The sequence below is a fragment of the Panulirus ornatus genome, chromosome 34 (assembly GCF_036320965.1).
Source record: "Panulirus ornatus isolate Po-2019 chromosome 34, ASM3632096v1, whole genome shotgun sequence".
NCBI lineage: Eukaryota > Metazoa > Arthropoda > Malacostraca > Decapoda > Palinuridae > Panulirus > Panulirus ornatus.
This window is the reverse complement of record NC_092257.1, coordinates 2,346,009-2,372,387: the sequence shown is the minus strand read 5'-3', so window position 1 is coordinate 2,372,387 and position 26,379 is coordinate 2,346,009. Positions and strand designations below refer to the sequence as shown.

Genomic DNA, 26,379 nt, shown 5'->3' with positions numbered 1-26,379 from the left:
AGGCTCCAGTCACGAACAGAAGTCCACATCAAGGCTGATGTTTCTATTGGAGTATTGAGAGGTTAATGAAAGGGGAAAAGAAGAGACAAGGGATATATATATATATATATATATATATATATATATATATATATATATATATATATATATATATATATATACATATATATATATATATATATATATATATATATATATATATATATATATACATATATATATATATATATATATATATATATATATATATATATATATATATATATATATATTGTGTGTGTGTGTGTGTGTTCCGTTAATTGCGCGTTTAATGACAGCCAAGACTAAAACAGAATTATGTGTCTTGCTGCTTGTGAAGAAGAAGTCAGGATTGATTCCTTTCATACGCATCTAACGTTCTATTTTCAGGAAGAGTTATAACAGGAAAGTGATAAACAATGCAGGTCCATGATGTTGACATCGACCACCGTCCCATCTCCTCACAACTTCCGTGTAGCAAATAGATATAAAAAGATTATCAAACTTGAGGTCATTCAAACGCTTGGAGCGTCGTAAGGCCGCCATAAACTTGTGAAACACTGGAGAATGGCAGTGATGACACGGTGTCAGTTGTCTCTTCATTCTTTTTATCCGGCCATTTCAAGTGTTTATGGGTAATTTAATCCCTTCATGTGGTTAGGTTTTGTTAATGATATCGTCTTTCTTCCGGGGCTTCATAGAACGCGTATAGTCACCCATACATGACGTCATGGAATGCGTATGAAGTACCTCGACTAAATAGAGGTAGCTGTACGACCACTAAACGGGTCGTACGACCTTTGAGCACGACGGTACGACCGTTCAGTATGGATATCCTGAGACCTTTGCCTCAAGCCTAGGATCAGGTCAATTCACACGTCTGGCCCTCACTGAACATAAGCTAAATATCTGTTCTCACAGCTTTTCGCTCCTCCACACTACGATAATCCAATAAAAGGCTAGGCTACCCAATGGCTTCCCTACAGGACTTTCTCGACTTGCTACGCTGACCACCTCCCATCCTGACTCCATTCACATCACAGTATACGCCAAGTGTGGTATCTTTTTTTTTTTTTCGTTTTACTTTAGAGGCTCCAGTCACGAACAGAAGTCCACATCCAGGCTGGTGTTTCTATTGGAGTATTGAGAGGTTAATGAAAGGGGAAAAGAAGAGACAAGGGAGAGTTTTGTGAATTTTGTTTCTATTGGAGTATTGAAAGGTTAATGAAAGGGGAAAAGAAGAGACAAGGGAGAGTTTTGTGAATTTCGTGGGAGGAAGTGATGATCCTGTCATTTAGAATGTGGCAGGTCATAGTTACTAGGAAATACACGAGAAGTTAGAGAGTTCCAAAGCTTCGACGCGTAGGGAAAGAGACAGTCATCAAAACGGCTCACCCCTGCGTTGCCAACGGCCACACAGTAAATCACGTGACTCAACAGCTTGCCGAGAACTGCTAGTGGTGGGGGAACACAAGCAGCCAGCTCTCTGGAGCAAAAAACAAAGTAATACCTATAGAATAGGGAAAGTGAACCAACCTTGCCGCGTTGGGCAAGCGGATCAAGTTCTGAAATTAGCCCGAGAGAGATTATAAGTCGTACTGCTCTCGTCTTGATTCAGCTAAGTAAGGATGCAGAGCTAGAACCATCCCAGATGTGAGAGCAATACTCCATACAAGGACTGATCAGTCCTTTCATATAAACGGAATAACTATTCGAGAGAAAATGAATTTCGATATCTAAACAGGATTCTCATTTTCTGAGAGGAAAACTCCATCCAACATTCATCTTACGTAATGTGATATTCATGAAAGCATTATCTAAAACATGGCAGTATTACACGGTCTTGATGCCTTTCTACATTCACATCAAACTCGATTGTACGATTTCACTCTCATAAAAACAGTGTTTATTACAGAAGCTCCAGCAGACGACTAGAAACCTTTACTTTTTAACATAACGATTCAGAGCTTGTCAAAAGGCCTTTCATGTTTACTAACATATGAATATAGATCCTTCGAATCCATCACAGTTCCCCATTGTCGAAGGATTCATGGGTCCAGCAACACAGGTTACTTCGATCTGTGTTATGCAATGTTTACCTTTGTAATTATCATAGTAATTTGTCTAACGTTTCTTGGCTGTGTACAGAGGACGTATCGTTCTCTTCCTTCTGTCGTCTGGTGCATGACTGTCTTAATGCCATGCAAATTTCTCTCTCTCTCTCTCTCTCTCTCTCTCTCTCTCTCTCTCTCTCTCTCTCTCTCTCTCTCTCTCTCTCTCTCTCTCTCTCTCTCTCTCTCTGTATACATATATGTATTTAATAGAGAGAGCAAGAGAGATGGGATGTCGGTGCATACACAGGCTCCGATCCCATCATAAAATAGAGACAATGATCCTTAATTCTTTCTAGGTTAAAAAGAATAAGAGACATATGCTCACATCTGCTCTTCTTACCAGTTTATGATCTATAAATGAAGTAATTAATCCTTCTAATAAGCTCCTTTAACCGACCTCTATATGGAATCGGTATAATCAACAAAGGAGTAATTCTATCTCAAGAAAATCCTTTTATATTTTGCGACAACCTTAAATGTGTCGCCATCTGCATATCGTCCACACAGGAATGTAAGGAGAAGTAAGACATTTCATTTATATCATGATTGACCCAAAACGTCAGCCAAGATCATGTGGGAGGACATTTCTTTCAGTTCTTTGACTATTTTCTATGTTGAGGCCAGTTCTACACTCGGAACGAAAGATAGATTGAGGATGCTACGCGTCAACTGCAAGTGTTGCGATTTGTTGCACGTCAACGCATGACATGACAGAGGAGATACGCCAGAGAGAATAGGAGCTGGGTTTACTGTGCGACGGAGATGCGTCAAAACTTTGGTTCTTCCTTCGTCATGATGCGCTGGCTCCTGCGGTTGGCTGTGTGAGTGTGTGTAGAACACCGAGACTTCTTCGAATAATGCAAAATATTCTCCACCAATAACCATTCAAAACAGTGGTTGTCAACCTGGGTTCTTGTAGGCTGTCGCTTGCATTCGCTTCTTAAATCGGGTGTCGCCTTCGTGATCCTCGAAGAACATACATTTGTTTGAAGAGAGATCATCTTGAAAGTGATGGCTAGATTTCGAAGTTGATCTAGCAATGTCATGTTAAATCATACTCCCGTTGGATTTCCCGCTTGATAAAGGCTCATACTCGGGAGCCTCCTGTACACTCTACCTCCTGACGGTGTTCTCTGCCACACTGAGGCGCAGGAGGTAATGGGAGGGCGAGTGTGGGATCCCAGCGGAACCACAAGCCCGCCCATACCTGGCTATAACACGACGCAAGGTGCAGGAGGCCTTAAGATAGCAGGTGTATGTATGGTCTGTTACTTCCTTGTTGTCGAAACGTAAGTGGTTGCTCTCTCCCGGTACAGGAGATTCGCTGGGTTCAAATGGTAGCGCTGCTTACGCTTACGAAGCCAAGCAAGTATCTGCACCTTACATAGAGGCCACGCATCGCATACTTTGATCTAGATCAGGAGAGAAAGATTTGTATATATGAGGTTTGGTTTGACAATGGAGTTGTACAAATCATCAAAAAAGATAGGAATTAATCTTTTTCATTAGATGCCAATCTATGGAATCGTTATTAGAATATATTAAAGTATCAATCACCTAAACAATCAGGTAACATCCCCACAGGGAACGTTACAGTCAGGTAACATCCCCACAGGGAATGTTACAGTCAGGTAACATCCCCACAGGGAATGTTACAGTCAGGTAACATCCCCACAGGGAATGTTACAGTCAGGTAACATCCCCACAGGGTTCATGAAGCCAGTGACTGATGCATGACGCCTGACACATATGTTATCGCTTCACAACTTCATGGTCTACAGTCGTAAGTCTGGAGAATCAAGGCTTATAATCACCGATCCTGACAGCAGTCAGGCTTCCCTAGACGTACTTATGTTCCCTCAAAAGCATTGTTGGGGCCTCCTAATCCCTCCTAGGCCTCCCTAATCCTTCCCAGGCCTTCCTAGGATTCCTCAGTCATTCCTATGCCTTCTTAGGCTTTCTAATCCTTCCCAGGCCTCCCTAGGCCACCCTACTCATCTCCGGGCCTCCTTAGGCATACACTGTTCCATATTCACTCTTACTTTCCCTCCTCCAACATATGTCGCGCATCAAGTGGGGTGTGGGGGAGGCGGTGTCTTTTTCAGCGCGTGTGTCACCAGCTGACGGTCCCCCCTGTCCAAACCCAGCCACACATGGCCATCTTACACGAAGAGGATGAAGAAATGCTCGGCACTCCGTCGTGGCCGGTGCGTCTGCCCAGAGAGAGAGAGAGAGAGAGAGAGAGAGAGAGAGAGAGAGAGAGAGAGAGAGAGAGAGAGAGAGAGAGAGAGAGAGAGAGCTAGCCACGAAGTCACGTCTAACTTGCTTCTTTCGAATTACGACCTAAGAAGCAGTGATGTGCTGGGTATCGAAGCCGCGGCCCCCTTAATTACAGGTTCGATTCCAAAGTCAGTAGCCACGATCATCAGCGGATCATAACAGTGATGGTGAGGTGTGGGTAAATACATGAGTTTCATTACTTGACATCAATGGCACTCCACGGTGACGTCATAACGACCCCCCCCCCCCCCCCACGCTCGCCATGGCGACCCCTTCAACCCCCGTCGGTCAGCTGGTCATCTGACAACCGTGGCCTATGGTCGTTACTTAGACTTCTGCTGTTGCCTAAGTTAACGACGCACTCACGCACGCACGCACGCACGCAACTCTCCTCGTCCCTTGTACTCTCACACGTGCGTGTGAGTAGAGAGCCTTTACTCATTCATGGACCACGTGTGAGTCTAATGAGTCCCTCGCGTGAGTGTATCTCTCTTCCCATAGGAGAAAGAAGGAGAATTTGGTTTCCCAGAACAGAGCGAATCTCATGGGATCCGACGGGTCGTTAAGGTACACGTATTAGGAGGTAATTGGTCGTTTGATTGCCCCATGGGAAGCTACGATGGTCAGTGATGACCTCATGTAGTCTGTCATGCGCGACGCATGCCATCATTTCTATTGCGCAAGAGAATCTCTCGAGATCGAGATCTGTGGTTTAAAGTCCCTCAAACTGTGCTTAAACGTCTTTAAACTATGATTTAAAGTTCATAAACTGTAATATGATAAACATTAAAGTAATTTACTGTCCTTCTCATCGTGATTTAAAGAATATCTACCCATCATTTGATAACACATATTAGTAAAAAAAAAAAGGAAGAGCTTGTAGAAAAAATACGACAGGGGGGAAATAAGTTGGTGATGAGGAATACTCGAAGGCGAGGATATCCCTTGCTGTTTAGCGTACGTAAATAGACTTGAGGGAGATGGGTTGGGGGTCCCTTATGGTACGATGGGGTCGTCTCTTGTGGTCGAAGCCAACGACCACCACCGCTTACCCCCACCCCCGACTGACTACAGGTTCCTGTTACCACAGAGACACAGACAAAAAACAGACTAGTAGAGACGAAGAGAGTTGTTCCCTCTTTCTCTATCTCTAGCCACTGAGCAGGGAGGTGTATTCCTGGTCATACCCTGCCTGGGTACCGAGAAGGTTAGCGAGAACTGCTCAGTAAGCCAACTCGTCTTCAGTAGCTGTTTGCGCTATGTGGCCCATGTTGCTGTCTCCTCACATCCGCCTCACCCGACACCTGAACCACACAACCCTCTCTCTCTCTCTCTCTCTCTCTCTCTCTCTCTCTCTCTCTTACGACAGCACGTAACTCCTTTCTCGTATAGCTCTATGATTCCCTGTGGTGAGTGCTACGCGCTAGCCCTGCCTCGTGGCGAAAATCTCGTCGTAAGGATTGGGAAGTAATTACTCTGTCTGTGCTACACCTTAGCCCTGTCCTGTCCTAGTCCTGTTGAGCGTTATCCCCGCCTCACAGCATTATCATAACACACACACACACACACACACACACACACACACACATTTCCGCAGACAGACTCAGGAAATGTTATTCCATGCGATCTCCTGGTTAGTAGTCACAGATGCGAGCACATCTCTATCCCGAGGCGCTGTTTCCAGATGCCATGTCTGGTCCTCATATGATGGCTGATGATAGACTCCTAAAATCAATGTTCTACATGCTTTTACCCAGTAATGCCTCGTTTTCCTGGTATTTTTCGGGATATTGATTCAAAGATGACCTGGTTCTTGATTATGGAGCCCCATATCCAAGACAGCTATAGATATAGTAATTACAATGTGTCTGTTTAGGGAATGTTGATTGTACTATAGCCACTATCTATGGCACTTCTATTAATATCAAATTCCCTAAGAACGAGGTGGATAGAGTCTGTCGTGCACATTTTATATCTGATTTTCTATAAATGGGAGCCGTAACCCTGCTCATTAAAGACGCAGTATATGATAATTCTGAAGAGAATTTCAGATAATTCGTTGGTTATGAACGCTAATATATGGTATTGAGTTAATAAGCATCATCTCGCAGGTAATAGAGTCTGTTTTAGGCAATCTTGTCTCCAATATCTGGCCAGACGTCATCTGCAAGTTTTCGCCTCTCTGAGGTAATATTATCGTACTAATGCTACAAGAAACAGCCACGGTTAGTAGCTTCTGTGGACGATTAATGATGGGAATTAGAGGGATACGCTGACATCTTGGAAAGTTGTTGATGACGAAATGCAATGGGAGTCCATCTTTCACTTTCACAGAGATATACAGAGCAGCAGTGAGCTGGGCAGTGGTTTGTATATTTTCCATAATTAGGAAATGTAATGAAACGTTTTCCCAATCATTAAGGTTATCGCACCACATCCAACTTTACATTACTCTATTATCGACATTTAACTTTTTTTTGTCACAATGATCTTTTGTTATCTTTTTAGCCTTTAACAGTTCTTGATGTGTTGTGATTCATGACTATAAAATATGAATGATTTTTTATTGTGAAACTAATAATTTTATTATATTTATTGTAGTATTAAATATATGTATTAATGAAAAACTGCAATTGTCTTCTTACCAATATATATTTTTAAATCATTAGAGTTCCTGCTTAATATACTGTAAAATCAAAAAGACAAATCAATAATAAAGACCAGAAAATGTGTCGGTAAACTTTTAGAAAGAAAAGCAGTGTTCACTGAAGTTCCAAAGTTATGATGAGCAAAATAACACTTATGTAACACAATGTCCCTTGACAAAATTTTCTAGTTTGTTTAAAATCAAATAACACCCTTGTTCGTGGATAGAACACATTTTGAAAACTAGTGTCCTAGTTTTTAGACAGAACTTGTATGCTCTTCAACAGTGAAATACAAGAACATAATTTCAATAAACAAAGATTATATAGTTCCTAAATAGTAAATGGCTACAAAAAAAGTCCCGGATAATCATGTAAACAGTAACATGTTGTTGTTATTGTCGTAGCATCGCCAATGAAAGTATTTCTCTGGTAGAAACATAATTTGTCTGAATCATCATAAAAAAACCTTTAAAACGTATATTTCCCCTTATTACGAATCATATACTGTAGCTTCTTCTATTAAGGTATGGCAATATATTTAGTTTTATGGGTTCATAGAATATATCTATAGAACTTCTGAGAAACACTTCAACACTTGACTGTAGTTGTAAATAAATGCACCTTGGGAGGCTGGGAAGAGGAGAGTGCCAATTTTCCATTTCTCTTCTGTTTAAGTAATTAAGGTTAGTTTTTGTAAGCATTGTCATTCCGCTACTTAGTAATGATAGAAAGTCTTATATATGCATGTCTGTATATATCTACTGTACTGACGTGGCTACTACTTGTTAAAACATGCAGTAACATTGAGCTTGTCTTAGCAACGTAATTTCCAGCTGAACTGTGCCCATTTTGGCATTTAAACAGTTATTAAAGACTCAAAATTCATTCCATGTATAAGTCAGTCATAGTTTTAGGATTAAAGTTACGCTAACTCATTTTCAGTATTGAAATGCTGTTTTCCTCTTTTAATACACATTTATAAATCTACTCATATAGGGATGGATACATTTTCTTTTCAGTATTGGGAAAACTTCGGCAGAGTTACTAATTTATTACTTAAGTTTAACGTATGAGATTTTCTGTGATTCCTGTTAGCCTGTAAGTATGATATTTATGATATTTTTTGTAGATACTTGAGAAGACTTGATGGCCACATGGACCTTCTGTTGGGAACATGTATAGGGCTAGGGTCTCCAGACCCAACCCCTAAGCCTATCATAATGGACAGGAATACCCAACTCCTGAAGGTTGATTAGTTGCCTTTGGTAAAAACTAATTTTTGCTCCGCTTTACAGATAATACAAAATATTAAATGTATTATTGTGTAGTGTGAGTGTAGTGTATAGAAAATACAGTAGCAAGTGCAGAGCATGAATTTCAGCATTATACTTTGAGAAATAGTATTTAGGAAAATGATGGTGCTAAGGGATATGCATATCAGGAAAAATGTTTGGTTCATATTTGTAGATGTAGGTAATTCACTTGTAAAAAAGTAGCAGAACCCATGACACTCTCACATAGTTGCCAAAATGACAGTAGATGCTGATATAAAATTCATCTGCTGCTGGTGACAGAGTATAGTAGATTGTGTAAAAAGAGAAAGCCAGGAGTAGACATGAACAACATTAGGTGTAGCATAGGGATGAAACAGGGTGGTTTAAGTTTAAATGGGAAAGACTTGGAGAAATTAGAGCACTTTAGGTACCTGGGAATGGGCACGGCAGTGGATAGAGCCGTTTGAGGCTGAAGTAAGTCTGAGGATGGGAGATGGCACTAAAGTATTGAGTATATTAAGGAGCTGGTGCTAGAGGTCACATTCTCTCTGTAAGGCCAGGTATAAGTGTATTTTGAATTATAAGAATCCAAACTGTTGTATGGATGTGAATTTCAGTTCATTAATACAGAAGAAACATAAAGGTTGAATGTGATGGAAATCCAATATCGGTGGATGATATGTTGTGTGAGGTGGGTTGAGTGTGTAAGGTATGACAGTGTTAGGGAGTGGTGTCTTAGTTAGTACACCCTCAGCTGAGAGGGACGACCTGAGTGTGAACTAGTTCAGGCATGTGGGGATAAGCAAACAAGGATTGATGTAAAGAATCTATTTGTTAGAAGTATAGGAGTAAGAGAGAGGGGGGATGAGTGGTGTGCATTGGATAGAATGAAATGGATTTATGTGGGATGTATGGGGTGAGCCCTGGCCTATGAAGCAATCATTAACCAGGGAGTAAGTTATAAGGCTTGGCTTTTAACCAGGGAGTAAGCTATAAGGTTTGACTGTTTGGTAGGGGATGGTTTCAACACATCATACATGATAACAGGAGATTGAATGTTTACAGGTGAGGCTATTGTTAGAATGTTCCTGAAACTACCTTGCTAGAGTGGGAAATTTTATATAGGCAAAAAAATATATATTCTTATGTCTGTTGTAGCATATTACCTCAAGAGGTAATGTTTTTTGTTAAATAAGGACTTATGCCACAAAACTATGTGATATTTAACAACAGAAATTTCAGCTTAAGAGTCCGAGATACTGAAGTTCCTCTGAACATGATTCCACAAACTGACTCTAAACATAATTCCACAAACTGAAGTTCCAGATATACCTGTTTTCAGGTTCCAGATTTTAGGCAGAAATATTGTAATTTTTTTCCTCCATGAACTGCAGCTATTAGAGATTCAGACATTGAAAAATGTTGCTGCTGGAATTTTAGATTTCATTTATCAGTTCAGCCAAGATACAGTCGAGATTTTGGATCACCTGGGTATAAGGGTAGCCATCCTGAGGTTTCAAGGTTAAGAAGCTGTAGTGCAATACTGAGAATAATTGTGCAGTCTCCATTAACTTTATAGGCATGCAGCAGTATGGAAATGAAACCAGATGTGCCTTGCTTGGATAACTGAAAAATTGTGTCCTGGCCCGTATACTTTACAGATGTATATTGTTTCATCCATTTCAGTGACATTTGTTATTGCATGAGGTGAATTTTTGAAAGCAAAAGAAATATAAATGTTTGTACAGATTAAGTGATGGGAGAAATAGAGCTGGGAGCAGCTGCAGAGGCCACCATCCAAGCCTACAAAGAACTTGCAACTGATCCTGCCAAACGATTAGCCTTAGCTTTGGTAAGTATGCTCTATTTTCATGTCAGTGTATGGGGACAATTTTTCCTTGATAAAGAAACAACTACTGTAGATGTATTTCATACCAGCAAAATGTTTTCATTGAACACATAGTGTAGATTGTTTGTTTGGCAGTATTTGACAGGTTTCAGTGGCCCAAATGTCATAAATCAAGACTTAAAGATTGTTGCTTGCTATATATGTTACTCCACTGCTGTTTTTAACTATATATGTAAGATCAGGATATACAGCATTTAGCATGTTGCAACTGCCCTTAGGTTTTTAAGTGGAGACCAGCTACAAAAAGATGTACCTGTATGATTCCTTCACCCTTCCTTCAGACAGCAAAGCAGCAGATTCCTCTTACATCCTTCTGTTTTTCTGTATCCTTTCCTGTTTCAAGAGATGGGTCTACAAACGCCTTAGGAAGTCAGATTCCCCTTCCTTCCATTGTAACTCATTATTCATTATTGCAACTTCTCAGCAGAAGTGTCTGTGATTGTTCATCCTTTTTCTCTTGCCATGTCTTCTACTGTAAAAGAAAATATACAATATACAGACTTTATACAAAACCACAAAATAAGTTACAGCAGTTACATGTAATTAAAAAGAAAATGGAGATAATGTCAAATTTCATAACTGCATAAACTCAATTTCTAAAGAATAAGGCTAAAGTAGTTCAAGGAATATTTTGCATTGTGTAAAGGAAAAGTGCACTTCCTTCTAGTACTTACAATTATAGCCTGAACAACATTGGTATGTAATATATATAATATACCTTTTATGTACACCCAAAATATTACTAAGTTGAACCTCAAACTAGGAGATACTTTGAAGTGTTTCTTATTCCTTTTCATCTTGACATGCAAGTAAAAGACAGTAATAAATTTTGAGGTTAGTGTGATTAATCTGATTCAGGCAAATGATGAATATTTCTTACAAAATAGTGACTGATTAGAGACATCCATGTTTGGTCTTCCTCAGATACCACACACAGATAAGCCTTCCCATACATGATAGATATGGTGTAGATAATAGGAATGATGATGAAACCTGCAGTGGGAACAAGTAAAAACAATTTGAAACAAAGATAACAAATGGAGCTTAAGAGTTATTGATTGGTAAACTGAGTATCTCCTTTATAGAGGCTCACACAGCTTCCAGGCTTCACTGCATTCAGTGGTAGGAAAAGGATGGACCTTTTGCGGTGAGAAGTTCTTTGACTGGATTGTATTCTGATGATGCAGGTGAGTTTTCACCTATAGCATAATCAAGCAGGAGGAGTCTAGTAATGCTGTCAGAAACAGCAGCATCCATGATTACTTTAGATGATCCAGAGATGAGTGAGATTTTCACTAAAATCTTATAAGATAAATCATTGCCAGTAAATCCTTTGCAAAACACCTAGTTAACATGAAGAAAAGTTTGTGAAGAGGTTTGATTGGCTCTTACATATTGGGCTCTGAGAAGTGTACTCAGAGAGGACCTTAATCAATGAAAATTATGGCTGAAAATGAGTTACTTTTATGATATTGATTGTTTCACTCATAAATTTGAAAGTTGCAGTGCATTTTGTCCGGCAGAATGAAGGAGGTAAATATACTGCCACAAAATCCATAAGAAATGACCCTTCAAAAACAGAAAAACAAGAAACTTCTGTACTCATTCTTTTTTCTCATACAAGTCCTGTAACTATCATCCTTTTTGTAGACGTACTATATATGGAAATGAGATATTACTTGTTACAGCTGTTACAGTAATGTAATAGTGTTGTAATGTAGATCTCGATGAGATCACAATTTAAAAAGTTTGGATCATTTTATGCTCATTCATCAGCAGCACCATGTGAATTTTTTAATGATTCTTCCGTGTAGATGAGTGGCTCAAACCTAACTTTTTTCTGAATCATATTGCACCAAGCCCTTCCATTCATGATACTGTAGTCTAAGCCATGTACGTACATTGATTTTTTATTTGTTACTTCATTTCAGAATTCTCAGCCAGATTTATTTCCATAACCACTTACATCAAAAAGGCAGTACCTAAGAAAAGATGCCCTTATATTTAGTCCTATTTCAGAGTTTGAATTGGAAGGAAATACAGTCAGTGCTATAACAGCCCCCCTCATGTTCTTCATAAAATCAGGTCTTCTCGATAACTGTCTCTAAAGATTTGATGTTTTCATGTCTAAAGATTCTGTTAATGGATTGGAGTACAGCTTATTGATGAAAGCTAGTGAAAATTTGCTCCATTAATTTTGATTCTTTTGACAGGATCGAACTTGCATCCAGTTCTTGGCTTATGTTGTTGCAGAGGGAGAAGGTTCATTAGTTCATTCAGCCATTGAAACTTTAGCCCTCATTGCACAATCAAAGGATTGTCGACCTTCATTAGCAAATACTTTTGGAGTGCTTGAATCTTTGCAGAGTGTTACTGAGTAAGTAGATAAGCATGATGAATTTGCTCTGGATTTTATGGGATCAAAAGAATCTTTGACAGAAATAGATTACTTTGAAATGCATTCTGAGACGATCAGTCAAACATGTTGGTAAAACTTCAGATGAAAGAATAACCCTTAATCTTTGTTTGTAAACTTGTAAGATCTTCAATTATCAGTGGTAATGCTGTATTGGTTCAAGATGCTAACACGTTAATAATTTGTATAACAAACATAAGCTCTGGTTTTCAAAAAATATGATATTCAAAATTTTTCTCTCATACATCAGATACTAACTTGTCTCACTCATTGAGGCCCTCACATACACAGTATAACTAATCAAAATACAGTTGTTTGATAGAAGTTCACATGATTGATGCATAGGTGATCTCAGGGTTTCTTTATTTACATACGAGCTAGTGGCAGCATTTCTTCTTGGTACAGGTAGTTTGCTTTGTTTGAGCAGTGTATAGTTTCACTGTTTGAGTAAGTTGCAGAACATTAATCATTAATTAGACAGTTCTCTGCAAAAACATGCTCGCATCCATTATTGTTTTTTACACAATGAGTATTGAGAAAGTGAGGACTAGCATTGTGTGCTGCATGAGTGTGAAACAGCCTCACTAGGAGTAACTGTGTTAGTTTCAGCATTTGGCATTTGTTCAGCTACTTAGTAAACTGAAAATTTTATTGGAGATTTCAGTAATCATGCACAAAAGATGTGATCATTTTCCTTGTGATTTGACAAATGTAGCACTTCTCTCTCCACTTTTGTCAAGTCAGCAATAGTCTCCGCAGTTGATATATGTTTGGGTACAAAATATAGTCTTTACCTCAAGACTTTTCTTTGATGATGTTTTTCTCCTTTGTTTCTCATGTCTGAAGAATGAAAGAAGGAAGAAAGAAATCATTACATTGTAAAAATTAAAATACACAATTTACCTGAAAACTCACCAACCAGATCAGGTTTGGTCCTAGTTGAACTTGATAACTGAGACATCACTGTACAGATAGAACATCTCTTGTCTGAAAACATCCAAAATTTAAATGCTTATGCATTGAAGTTTCTTTCAGAAATGGCACAGGTTTCTCATGTTTGAAGTAGTAGTTCTCCATGTTTTTTTGTTTTTTTTTAGTTATTTCTTTTATTAAATTTATTTTGCACTTGCTGTGCCTTTATGATTTCATCCTAGAAACATCCAACCCCCAGCATTCATGCTTATAATTACTAGACTCCTGAGTCTGTGTATGTGAGAAGATGAAACAACGAAGTAGTTTGGATAAGTACAAGGGTTAAGTTAATTTTTGACAATTTATTTAGATAATATTTACATATTTTACTTACAGATAAGCCATAAGCTGAAAAATTCACCAGAAGGATTAGGATATATTCACTAATCTGAAAAAATCCATAATCCAAGCACTGCTCAAATCCATGGAAATTGGACTGGAGATTTTTTAGCTGTATTTGTGATAAGGTTCCCAAACTTAACAGAAATGAGACACTTAATTTAAACAGTATCTACTATTTTTTTGACTGTCACTGATTTATGCTATCTCATTCATAGTTATGAATCTGTACAAGTTTTTGAAATTACTTTTTATTTCAAACTCTAGGGATGAAGAGAATTACAGTAAAGAGATACGTAACGAGGCAGCAGGCCTGTTTACCAGCTTGCAGTTTGCTCGCCACATAAAGAAGTCTAAAAGTACAGAGGCAGCCTGCTCTGGCACGACATCTGATCATGTCCCTGTTCAGTCTGATGATGTTGACGGTTCTTCAGAAAAAATGGGGAAAGAGGAGTCTCCTGCAAAGGCAAAGGATACCTTGGAAAAGTCTCCATTAAAAACTGAGAGTGTAAGTGGTTCACCCAAGAAAAAAAGTAATGCCAGTGGATTGCCTATGAGAGTGGATAACGAGAATGGCTCATCTTGGAAACATGATGAGTCTGAAAGTATTGAGAGAACCAGCAGCCTTGACAGTAGAACTCTCTCTCTAGAAAAGGAGGTAAAAGATGAAATTATTATTCAGTGTGCTAATTATCACATATATTGTCCATAGGATGTAGAGTTTCCTAGTTTAGTTGCTGTGTATAATGTTCATATTTTTCTTGCTCCACAGTGTATAGATATTGGTCAATGGTTTTGTTTTTAAAAGTTGATATATTCAATATGGGGTTTCTATTTAATATGGGGTTTCCCATTTACATATGAATTAGTATAGACAGTATGTGTGATCTTGATACTGGCTTCCCATTTGTCACATGGCTTAAGTAGCTGTAGAAACAAAGAAGGGCCTCATTTGCTTACAGCCGCTATTTACCTGTCATGCAAACACTAGAGCCCCTTATTCACAGCCAGCGACAGACACCTTTCCTTGGTTACCCCTCCCCACTCTGTATTCTTGGTTGAACCCATTGAGAACATGAAGTTTTATGTATCTTTGGTATGAAAGTTGCATTTTGGGCATTTTGTGATATACTGAATTGGCATTTGAGATGTGGGAGAATTGGGTATATCCAGAATCCAGATGAGTGTTTACTTGTACATGCCTGGGGGTGTAATTTAAGATAGGTTTGTGTATGGTGGAATGTTTAAGATGTGGTAGGTGCTTGTGACAGAGAGATTTGGTATTGATTTTATGATTAAGAAATTAGATGTTCTTGTTATCAGGAAATTATGCCTCTTTATTAGATGATTTGATAATGGTCATTTTGATACTGGTGTGTATCAACAGCTTCCAAAAGGGGATGAAAAACTAGAGCCCACAATGGAGAAGAAATATAATTTCATGGGACCACTCAACTCGAAGGCAAAAATTGTTACACTCTTCATTAAGGGCATGGTTAATCCAGTAAGTTGTTTCTTTTTATTCATTTATCTTTTTTGAGCCTTGAGATATTTGATTGTTTGTATTTATATGCTTTTCTAATATATTGCAGTCAGCTGTTTATGCATATTATTTTTGTAATTATTCATAAGCATTTTCTTTTCAAGTGTGATGTCACATTGGGACACTACTTGGTTTACCCGAAAGCTGCACATGCTTTTGTAATGTCTTTGGAGATGTAGTAACTAGTAGTATTATTTTTATATTCTTTGTTCATAGACCTAATATTCATTTCTTTCGTCTGTTTCCTTGCGCTACCTCGCAAACGCGGGAGACAGCGACAAAGCAAAAAAAAAAAAAAAAAATTTTAGTAAGCCACGTACTGTTATATATCTGGAACATAATTCATTCTTCTGTCAGGTAGACAGTAACTTGAGTGATGTGTGGAACCCCTGTGGTAAGAAGATACATGGTATCCAATTTTCCAAGTAGAACATAATTGATTTAGTTTGCATCCTTCATTGTTGAGTGCAGAAAAAAATGTTTTGATTGAAGATATTAATCAGTTTACCCTGACAGATAGCTAGGAAGGTACCAGTTTGTATTACCAAACCAACCAAGCCAGTTATGTTCATCTAAGCTTGTCTTTTTGTTGAGGAATGAATCTTGTGGCTGGTTAGTTTTGGTCTTGGATTTTGTCCCTTTGAAGAGACAGGCTGCAGTTGTTTTTCCAGTGTAAGATGTAACTAGGCTAGATATTTGATAGTACAATTACTATTTGTTCATTATGATGTGGTTTAATTGGAAGAGAAAACAATACTCCATTCTGTGCAGTTGAAAACAATACCCCCTTTTGTGCAGTTGAATCCTAATCTGTATGTTTCTGAAACTTTATAAGTCATTTTTCATGTGTATCTTACATTGTGTTATCTGTTGCTTTTTTATTTTGAAGTTCTTACTACAGCTATGGGCAAAAAGTAAGCTGAAAATTTTGAAGAACATTTCATTATCTTGCAATTCCTTTGCTTTTTTGCTTATTCTTCTCTTTTGAACCTTTTCACTGGCACCTGATTCTCCTATTTTTGAGAAATTTTTTTACAGATTCAAGTTTAACGTTTTTCTTTTGATACTTATGCTATGTTCAAATCAGACCTTTTTATTGTTTCCCAAGAGTTCACGGTAGGCACCTTAGATGCATTCTTAGAACCTCACCATCCACAATATACATTTAGTTTTTCAAAATTTGAAAGTAGTATGACCATCAAGTGCTCTGGTGTCATTTAGTTTTTCTACAGACAACTCTGTCCATTGCATACATACATTACATAGCGTCATGTCCCCCTTAGATTTGTGTGCAGTTGATGGCAAACATAACAGTCTCAACTGTTTTGTTAAATAAATTGTAAAAGATTCACAGGTTTATGACCTGGTTGTGCTAATATTTCAAATGAGAAATAACTCATGAACACTGAAAACACAGAAAAATAATAAACATTTTGTTGCCATTATTTGTCTGTCACTTAAGTTTTGTTAGTAATACCTACTCCATAATATGAAATGATATGAAACTTTCATCTGTATAATGTATACTTTTTAGGCACTACATCATATAGCAGGTAATAAAGAATTTTTTTTTTTCTTACAAGGAACATCGAAGACAAGTGGAAGATGAATTAGTAAGAGTCAGAGGACTTATTAGCATTGTGTTTGATATGAAGCATTCTCGGGTTACATGTCGAGTGAAACGTGATTTGTCTGTGGAGAAATTGGCAGCTGCTGTAGCCCGCACTGAGGTTTTGTCTGCACAGCAGGTCACTACAAATGCCAATGGAGAAGAAGTAAGTTTACTGAATTTTTTTAGTGAGATTGAGGACTAGAATATTTTCAGTTTTTTTTTCTTTTTATGATTCTCCCCTTTTTAAGTTTTTCCATTTCTTTTTCTTCTCCTATATCACTCTCCATGATACTTATGAATGATTTGCATAGTATTTTAGATTTAGTAAATTTATTTTTGCAAAATTTTATCCTTCCATCCATGCATTAGATACATTTTTTCTCAAAGGCTCAGTCATCTGTTCTTGACGCTACCTCGCTGTTGCAGGAATTGGTGAATATGTATGAAAAAAATACCGTATGGATGTGGTGTAACGTAGTTTTACCTCTGCAGCATTATTCTAAGGCTTGTAGAAAGCTTCTTGCCTGCGCAGTCCCCCTTCAGTCAACATCCATGCCAATAATCCCTGGTAAATAACTATGTATATAACAAATTACTGGGGTTGATGTGCTGTCAGTGGGCTGAACCAGGGCATCTAAAGAGTCCAGGGTAAACCATGGAAAGGTCAGCGGAGCCTGGTTGTGGATAGGAAGCTGTGTTTTCGGTGCATTACACATGACAGCTAGAGAATGGATGTGAGTGTTTATATCCTTTCTTTATCTGTTCCTGGCAATACTTGCTATTGCAGGAGGGCAATCAAGTATGAAGAAAAATAACAAATTACAACCTAACCTAACCAAAATTACCCAAACCTAATGAACACTGAAAATGGCAATCAATTATAAGGATAATAAACAAATTACAACATAAGTTAATGTAACCTAGCAAACCCAAACCAGTCCAAACAAGACAAAACTAAATGACAGCACACTATAATGAATCGTACTGAATCAGGTCAGACCAAATTAACCAAACCAAAACAACCTAACCTTGTATAACATTAACAAATTCTGTCAGAGTATCACATTAATATGCAATGGGTTAATTGTCATTGTATGTTTGCTACAAGTTTTTGTTTAGATTGCATGTTAACTTGAAAATTACAGTGAGTAAGTAGTGTTGCACCTACTAGCATGTTCTTAATGCAGAACCAAAGGGCATGTGGTACACATATAAACTAAAGTGCGCTTGTCTTAGGGCATATGATATGTGATTGAATCTAAATGAAACAATCTAATGTCAAGGAATATGGTGTAGCTGTGTCTTTGACCTTGTAGGTTTAAGTTGACAGCTGTATTAATGCATTTGTTTTAATACATGGAATTTTCAAAATCTAACTCATATTAACCTAAGGGTGATTAAACTGTATGTTTCCATACACGGTTTTCATTCACTTCACACACACAATACTACACCTTTCTTGGCTTGAACCCCCCCCCCCCCGTTTGTTTCAAATATTACCGTTTACTTACAACCTTTTTCCTCCTCTCCCTTTCCTTTCCTCATACTCATATGGCACTGCCACATCTAAACAGGTCTTACCAAGTGTATTGTATCTTGCAACTCACCCTTCTAACATTCACCAGTCAGGCTTTTCATATTACAGTCTACAAGGGTTATGTACTAGTGTTCATTCAGAACAAGCCATTTAATGAGTTTGAAGAATAAATTAAAGAAATTTATTTTTGTATATTATGCGGGACTTGTCTTCTCTCGAATAGGAATTTCTAATGTATGGGGCTTGCAGTCTAACTACTGTCAGTGTCATTTGTGGTTATATAGGCAATTTCTTTTTTTTATTATTATTTTGTTCCTTTTTGCAACCTTGATATGAAGTTCTATTTAGTCTTTCTCGGAACTTTCATCCGTTGAAATATGTCTATGGAAAATTCTGACTTCTAGTTACACTTTTGAATTGCTGTCTGTTGTTACAGTCAGCATAACAGATTTATTTACTTTCCTAGGAAATAATACCACTTGGAAGAACACCTTCAGAAACCACTTCACCTGTTGAAGAACTTCCAGACTATTTACCTGAAGAGGACATTATTGTAAAAGATTTAGACTCGGCTATGGCCCCTTCAGGAAGTTTCATGGAAACTGCTACAACATGGATCTCCACTGCCAGTAACTTCCTTCAGAAATCCTTTTATTGGTGACCACGTATAAAATTTTTCTACTGTTTTGTGTATATTTCTTTGACACTTCAGATCAGAGTGTGTGATGTAGGTAATCTCAGTTCAAAACATACAGATAATATGATATGTTCTGTTAAGCTGGTAAAATCTGATACTTCTTGAAGATTGGTGCAACTTTTTTTTCTCTCTGTGGTATAGAGGACAAAGATTTTATCCTCAAGTTGTTTTATTTCATAGTCCATGGTGGTGTCTCCAATCACAGATTTGAAGATTTTACCAACAGGAGGCTGAGTGACTATTTCATTAATGATGTAAGTTTATGAGATTGTTTTGAATTTTCTCTCTCATAAATAGAGAGCTTTAGACATTCTTCAGACTCTTCAGACTATTAAAAAAAGACAATTATTATATCCCAATTTTAATATATTCATGTATTTGTAATTGCCCAAAGAAATATAGAAAATGATAGAAAGATGCCTGCACAATTATCAAATGAAAAAAGTTACACATTATATGTTACTTTGGAACTTTACATGTAGTAGCTTGATGCATATTGATAAGAAAGTATTACAGTAAAATATATGCCAAGTGAGCAGCTTTGTCTGAAATTGTAAAAGCACTGTTGTGATGATGCATTTTAGATATTTAAGAACTGAAAGTTGACATAGATATTTCACTTTGTTTCACTGTTAGAACTTCCAGAATCAGAAAATGTTTGCAGATCTTTCAGGGAATTTGGTATTTACCAACTTACATATGGAAGTAGAGGATATAAGTAAGAACAATATCTGATAATAGTATTGGAAATAACAGCTGTACTGATCTTTCATATATAACTCAGAGAGAATTATTTTTTTTCTGGAATATGATTGAAGTAGATGAAATGTGTTTGATTTTTTACTGAAAGCAGATAGCATTGACCAAAAATTCCCCAGGAAGACTCTCAGAATTTTTAAGGTGACAGAAATCTGTATTTCAATCTTTGCTCCTTGAACATAGGCAGTCAAAGTACAACTAATCATAGGATGTTGCATTTAAAGTTATTTTTTAGTCAAAGACAGGGTGTTGCAGTATCCTGATAAACAGCTTTTTTTTTTTTTTTGGCTATCAAATTTAGAAGCATTTTACTTGCTTTCAATTAATGCATCATAAATGTATGTGAAAAAAGATTTTGATATCACCACAGTCCTGAGATACTTTTCAGTATTAGCTTATAATGTGCGATGTCAAGCCCCCAATGATTCTGTTGGAACAGCTGTTTGTCATCAAGTAATGATAATGTTTGCAGTGTTCTGCAGACATGCTCATTTCATGCACCAGGGTAAATTTGGAGATGATGTTGAACATGAAGTTTAGGGTTAGTAGTCATGAATGATAATGTGTTCAGTGTTCTGCTACATGCTCATTTCATGCACCATTGTAAATTTGGAAACTATGTTGAACATGAAGTTCAGAGTTTGCAGTCATGTACAGGAACAGTAGAACTGAATAATTTTTCAATGCTTGTTGTGAAAGCTTTCACTTTTGTTTCACATTGTGGCACAGTTCCACAAAAGAAAGTTGAATGGACTGAAATCTTGGGGATGAGTCGCTTCGGTGATGTAATCGTGGGGCATTTCTCCAAGCTAGAGTATCATATTAATGTTGTGGAAATCATTATCCCTTTCCTCAAGAAACTATGAAATTAATGCAGTTTGTCGAGAACTTAATCAAGATTATGCAGTAATGTTCTTCATTCATAATTACAGTCTGTGCCATTAATAGAAACCACTTTTAGGTGAATTTCTAACTAGCTATTCTGAATAATACATTTCCAAAATCAGTAGTCTTGGTAGTTTAAAAGGAGAGTGTATGATAGTACAATTAAAGGGGTTGGTTTTTGGGGAAGACCATCAGAAACATTGGGAAATGGAGTGGAAGAATACTGGAAGGAGAGAAATGGTGGAAGAATGCATGGAATGGTGTACACAAGGGAGGCATGTGAGGACAGGGACAAGTGGAAACTTTTTACATGGCCATGCCCTTGATGGGAGTTCCTGGGTGTCAGAGATATAGATATATAGTAGTCCCATGAATTCATAACACCATCTAAATGAAAATTCTGCAACCTTGATTCTTTGCTTAAAAGTTGCCATGCTTTATAATAATTAATTTTTTTTTACCTGAAAAATTGCTAGATGTCTGTGGTTTCACAAGAAGCAGACAGAAGGGTATTAGAATATATAGGTATATATTTTTTTTTTCAAAGTACCTACATATATTTTAGGTTGGTTTGTATATTTTCTTTAAGGGTGCACAAGTTCACAAGCATTTATTTTCTTATTCTGTCTTCTTTTTGATAAACAGTATGTTTTAGACTTACAAATGAAAAGTAAATCATAGCCTTTATGCACAGTCTAGGAAGAAATGAAGACTCAGTTGTGGAAGGTTCTAGTGTGAAGATTTTGAGGGACCCATGCGACTGAGTATGAGACCTAAGGACCTGGGTCCCTTCATTTTTTCATAAAGCATTCCTCATACAGGTTTATAAAAACCACTCTATTCCTCCTCTTTATAGTGAGATATGAACCATATTTTTTTGCTGTCAATGTTGATAGATTTAACATAGGATTTTTACAGGTTTCTTTTATTTCATCAATTATTTGTTTCATGATGTGTGGAGAGTTGGAAGAGCCTAGGAGGTGGGTCAATTGCAGTTTGTGGATGGCACAGCCATGTTGGCTGACTTAAATGAGGAACTGTGGATACTGATGTCTGAGTTTGGATGAATGTGTGATAGGATGAAGATGAGAGTTACTGTGAATGAAAATATGGTTGTGAGGTGAGAGATAAAGGTTGGTGTGAGTGAGTTTGAATAGAGAGAATCTGTTGGAATTAGTGAGTTTTAGATACCTGGGAGTGGACATGGCAATGGATGGAACTATAGGAGCTGTGTGTATGTAGGGAGGAAGTTGAGGAATCCTGTGAATAATAGTAAGGTTTTGAAGTTTAGCAGGTGGGATAGACAAGTTGGTTTGACCATCAGTTTGAATAGGAGCAACTTGGAAGAATTAGGGTGTTTTAGATACCTGGAAATGGACATGGCAGTGGATAGAACTATGGGTGCTGAAGTGAAATGTAGGGTGGATGAGAGGGCAAAGTTCTGATTGCTTTGAGAAATGTATGGCAAAGAAAAGTCCCTGTCTGTGATGGCAAATTGGTTATGTTTGATGTAATAGTAGTCTCACTAGTGTTGTGTGAGTGTGAGTTGGTGGCCCTAAATAGAAAAAACTGAAGAGGATGGATTTGTTCACTATGAAATGCTCAGTGTGATGTGAAGAGGGTTGATCATGTATGGAATTATAGTGTAAAAGAGAGGTGAGGTGGTAAGCTGAGTATGATTGGCAGAGCTGAATGTTATGTCTTGAATTTGTTTGGACATATGAAGAGGACGAGTGAAGAGAGATGGACTAAGAGGATATATGCATCAGATGTGGAGGGAATAAGGAGGAGGAGGAAGCCAAAAAGGAGATAAAGGGATGAATTGAAAGATACCTGAAGGGCTTGGACATGCAAGCAAATGTGATCATGCGAAGGATAAAGCAAATTAGAGTGATGTATGCAGGGGATGTTATGCTGTCGTTTGGCTAGACCAGTGCACATGAAATGGTCAAGAGAAACCAAGGAAATGTCTTTGGGACCTAGTTATGGATAGAGGGCTCTGGTATTATGCATTATACATGACAGCTTGAGCATGGATGCAAGGAAATGAGGCCATTTCTTCATATCTTCCTGACTTCCTTTGCAATGCAAAAATGGCAAATGAGTGAATTTTTTTTTATTTAATACATTTGCCATATCCTGTTTCAGTAAGGTATGATCAAGAACAGATGAAAAAAATTCCTCATTTGCTTACATATATTCTATATCTATCCTGTGTAATGTACCAAAACCACAGCAAGACTCCACAGTCTGTTTGGTAATTTCCCTTGACCATTTCATATGCCTCGGTTTAGTCCTTTAACAGAACATTGCCCCACAGTATACCACATTGCTCCAGTCCACTCAGTCCCATGCATGCCTTACTCCACATATATATACACCCCTTGTCACACTCAGCCACATATGCCATGATCCACACATGTAAACACCTACCATTTACATATAGTCACTCTCTGTTTTGACTCTTCAATACTCAATACTCATTTCCTCACTATGGTAAGTGCAGTATATTTTTGTAAACTGATTCTTAATAATATGTCTGGGAAAGAGTGCTTTAGACGTTTTGAGACATGTTTCTCAGGATATTTTACATTAATAAGGTATAACGAATATCAGTATTCATGCATGTCTCATGAATTACAGAAGGTTTGCATTAATATGAAAGTTTTAGATCGCATGTCAATTATAGAAGTTGTCTTAGATGATTTTTGTGAAAGTAAAATTTAGCATACATTGCATTACTTATTTCATCTGCAGTGGAAAATTTGAAATCTGGGTTGATGAAGAAAACTTTCAGTGTAACAATAAGATTATTGAATTTTTCATTTTTCTTGCTTGAATAATGAAAATGGTATTCACATTTGTAGGAAAGGTAAAAAGTTAAGAAAGTTTGGATACATAAAGATATTGTAAAGTCTGATGTTATGGAACTTTGCTTGGAGGTGTACAGATTAATTTAGACTTCCAACATCTGTTGGAGAGTTCTTCATTATTGTGCAGAATTTTCAGTTTCTTCTCATACATTTAAATAAGTGCTTTGCTTGAAAAGTTATCATCATACCATGATTACATTTTTCATGTATTTAGTATTGTCAATGAGTAATCTGCTGTGCTTTATCTTATACTGTATATCTCTCTTGCTGCGGTGGGAGAACTCTGTTTTTTTTCATTTATGTGCCGTTATAAATTACTTAATAGCAGTACATAAATTTTGTCATAAGCACTGGAAATTGTTCTTGTATTCTTTAGTTGCATCAAGTTGTGTATTATGCTGGGTTATTTAGAAGCCCCAAGGGTTTAACTATTAGACTATATGTAAGGAACTTTATGTATAATGATATGAAAATGTTTAAGATATGTACAAACTAACATGCATTTTTATGACTGATTCTCAAAGAAACTTTGGGTTTCTTCAGGGGAAAACAAAAACCAAAACCCTGTTGCAGGAAACTCATTCTGTTATATGTAGAGTACCCCATGGTACTCGTATTATGGAAAAAAGTGTCACATTATTGCTTTACAGTATTCCCTTAATATATTGAATGATTTAGGAAGTGTGTATTATCCTGAAAAGCCAGTTATCTTGCCAAACAAGAGATATAGCCTTAATCCTTTAATGATATACAATCCAAAACGTTATAACACAAACTGTAAATTGATTTTTAATTGTAGAAATGGGAATTAGAATAATTATAGATTGTTTGTACCTGAGACTGTTATCTTGTTATTTAATGTGGGTGGTAGGAGAGGTACTGAGATCTACTAAATGTTAGATCCTAAGGTAGCAGTAAGTTGCAGTGCCCACTATTGAGTTACCTGCAAGATTCAGATTCATTGTTTTACTGTTTCCCTTTCATGGATTTTTAATGGAATAAGTTTCAGAACCCAGTTTCATAATTAAGAAAATTTAGTTTTCTAGGGGCTGTTATTTTTAGGTTTTACAGTTAAATACTGTGACCAGTTGAATCTAATTCCCGGTGATCAACCCATGAGCAGTGTTGAAAAGGCATAAATGCTTTAAACATTGCAGAAGTTTTGCAGAAAATTACCTAACTCATTTAAGTTAGATTCCTTGTCTGTTTAGATGTTTGTAGATGTATTCTTATATTATATTTCATGATAGTGCAAGAGTACAGTATGAGCTTTTTGTGTAAATTGCACCAACATGATTAACCTTATCTGCACAAAGCATGTTGTTTTCAAAGAGTAAATACATCTGTATCACAATATGCCATGAATAAGACTGGCTGTTTTAAGGATTGTATGTCATTCCATTTGTCTTTTAATGAATGTCATTCCATAACTCTGAACAATACATTTGGTCAACTTAGCTCTCATTACATGATTTGATATGTACATACTTATATTTTATTATGTAAATAAATGAAAGAAAAGATTAGCAATAACTTTTTAATTTCAGAAATTTGTTTAATGTTCATTTTATATTTATATAGATTCCCAGAGAAAGGATTACTTTCTTGTGGTGGTGGGGACAGGAGTTCCACATTAATCATGTCAGTTAAAGCGGTATGAGATGGGATATGATTACATTGGTATAGGATGGAACAACTGTTCAGCTCTGGACCAGAAACAGGACAACCCATCTGAAAATGTTACTTGAAGGTTGTACCCTTGTCATTAGGTTACTCCTGACTTCATAATCTTTACAATAGGTTTGTGAAGATCATGGGTTTGTTTATTCTTAGGTTTGAGAATTACCTTTCTGCTTCATTCCTTACCTTCCATATTGTCATTTGTATGTAAGGTTAACATCTGATAGATTTGAACTCCATTGTTTCCAGTTTTGGGGGGTTCATTCATCAAACCTATAGATGGTACACAGATAACCTCAGTGAAGATGTGCATCCCTGGATATTCCAGCTTTGTGATAATATATCTTTTCATACTATTCGCCATTTCCCACGTCAGCGAGGAAGCGTTAAGAACAGAAGACTGGGCCTCTGAGGAAACATCCTCACCTGGCCCCCCTTCTCTGTTCCTTCTTTGGAAAATTAAAAAAAAAAAAAGGTGAGAAGGGAGGATTTCCAGCCCCTCGCTCCCTTCCCTTTTAGTCGCCTTCTACGACACGCAGGGAATACGTGGGAAGTATTCTTTCGCCCCTGTCCCCAGGGATATATATATATATATGGGTGCCCTGATCCTGGGAATGTTTTGATTTATGCCATAAATATATATGATATATATATTTATTTTGCTTTGTCGCTGTCTCCTGCGTTAGCGAGGTAACGCAAGGAAACAGGTGAAAGAATGGCCCAACCTGCCCACATACACATGCATATACATACACGTCCACATACGCACATGTACATACCTATACATCTCAACGTATACATATATATACACACACAGACATAT

General features: G+C 37.3%; 1 protein-coding gene across 3 annotated transcripts in view; it reads left to right on the top strand.

Moving 5' to 3' along the window:
• LOC139759772 (armadillo repeat-containing protein 1-like) overlaps positions 1-25,409 on the top strand; it is a 49,965-nt gene extending 24,556 nt beyond the window's left edge. Inside the window, exons 1-7 of one of the 3 annotated variants that reach the window (XM_071682223.1) lie at positions 7,614-7,743; positions 10,083-10,186; positions 12,457-12,620; positions 14,238-14,478; positions 15,358-15,474; positions 17,097-17,288; positions 19,129-25,409. In XM_071682223.1, the coding sequence (XP_071538324.1) occupies positions 10,091-10,186; positions 12,457-12,620; positions 14,238-14,478; positions 15,358-15,474; positions 17,097-17,288; positions 19,129-19,323 (1,005 nt within the window). In that variant the 5' untranslated portion in view covers positions 7,614-7,743; positions 10,083-10,090 and the 3' untranslated portion in view covers positions 19,324-25,409. Of the gene's footprint in view, positions 1-7,613; positions 7,744-10,082; positions 10,187-12,456; positions 12,621-14,237; positions 14,629-15,357; positions 15,475-17,096; positions 17,289-19,128 lie in introns of those variants that run through there. The other 2 variants (XM_071682221.1, XM_071682222.1) reach the window with 2 other exon arrangements.
• Positions 25,410-26,379: the final 970 nt, after the last annotated feature.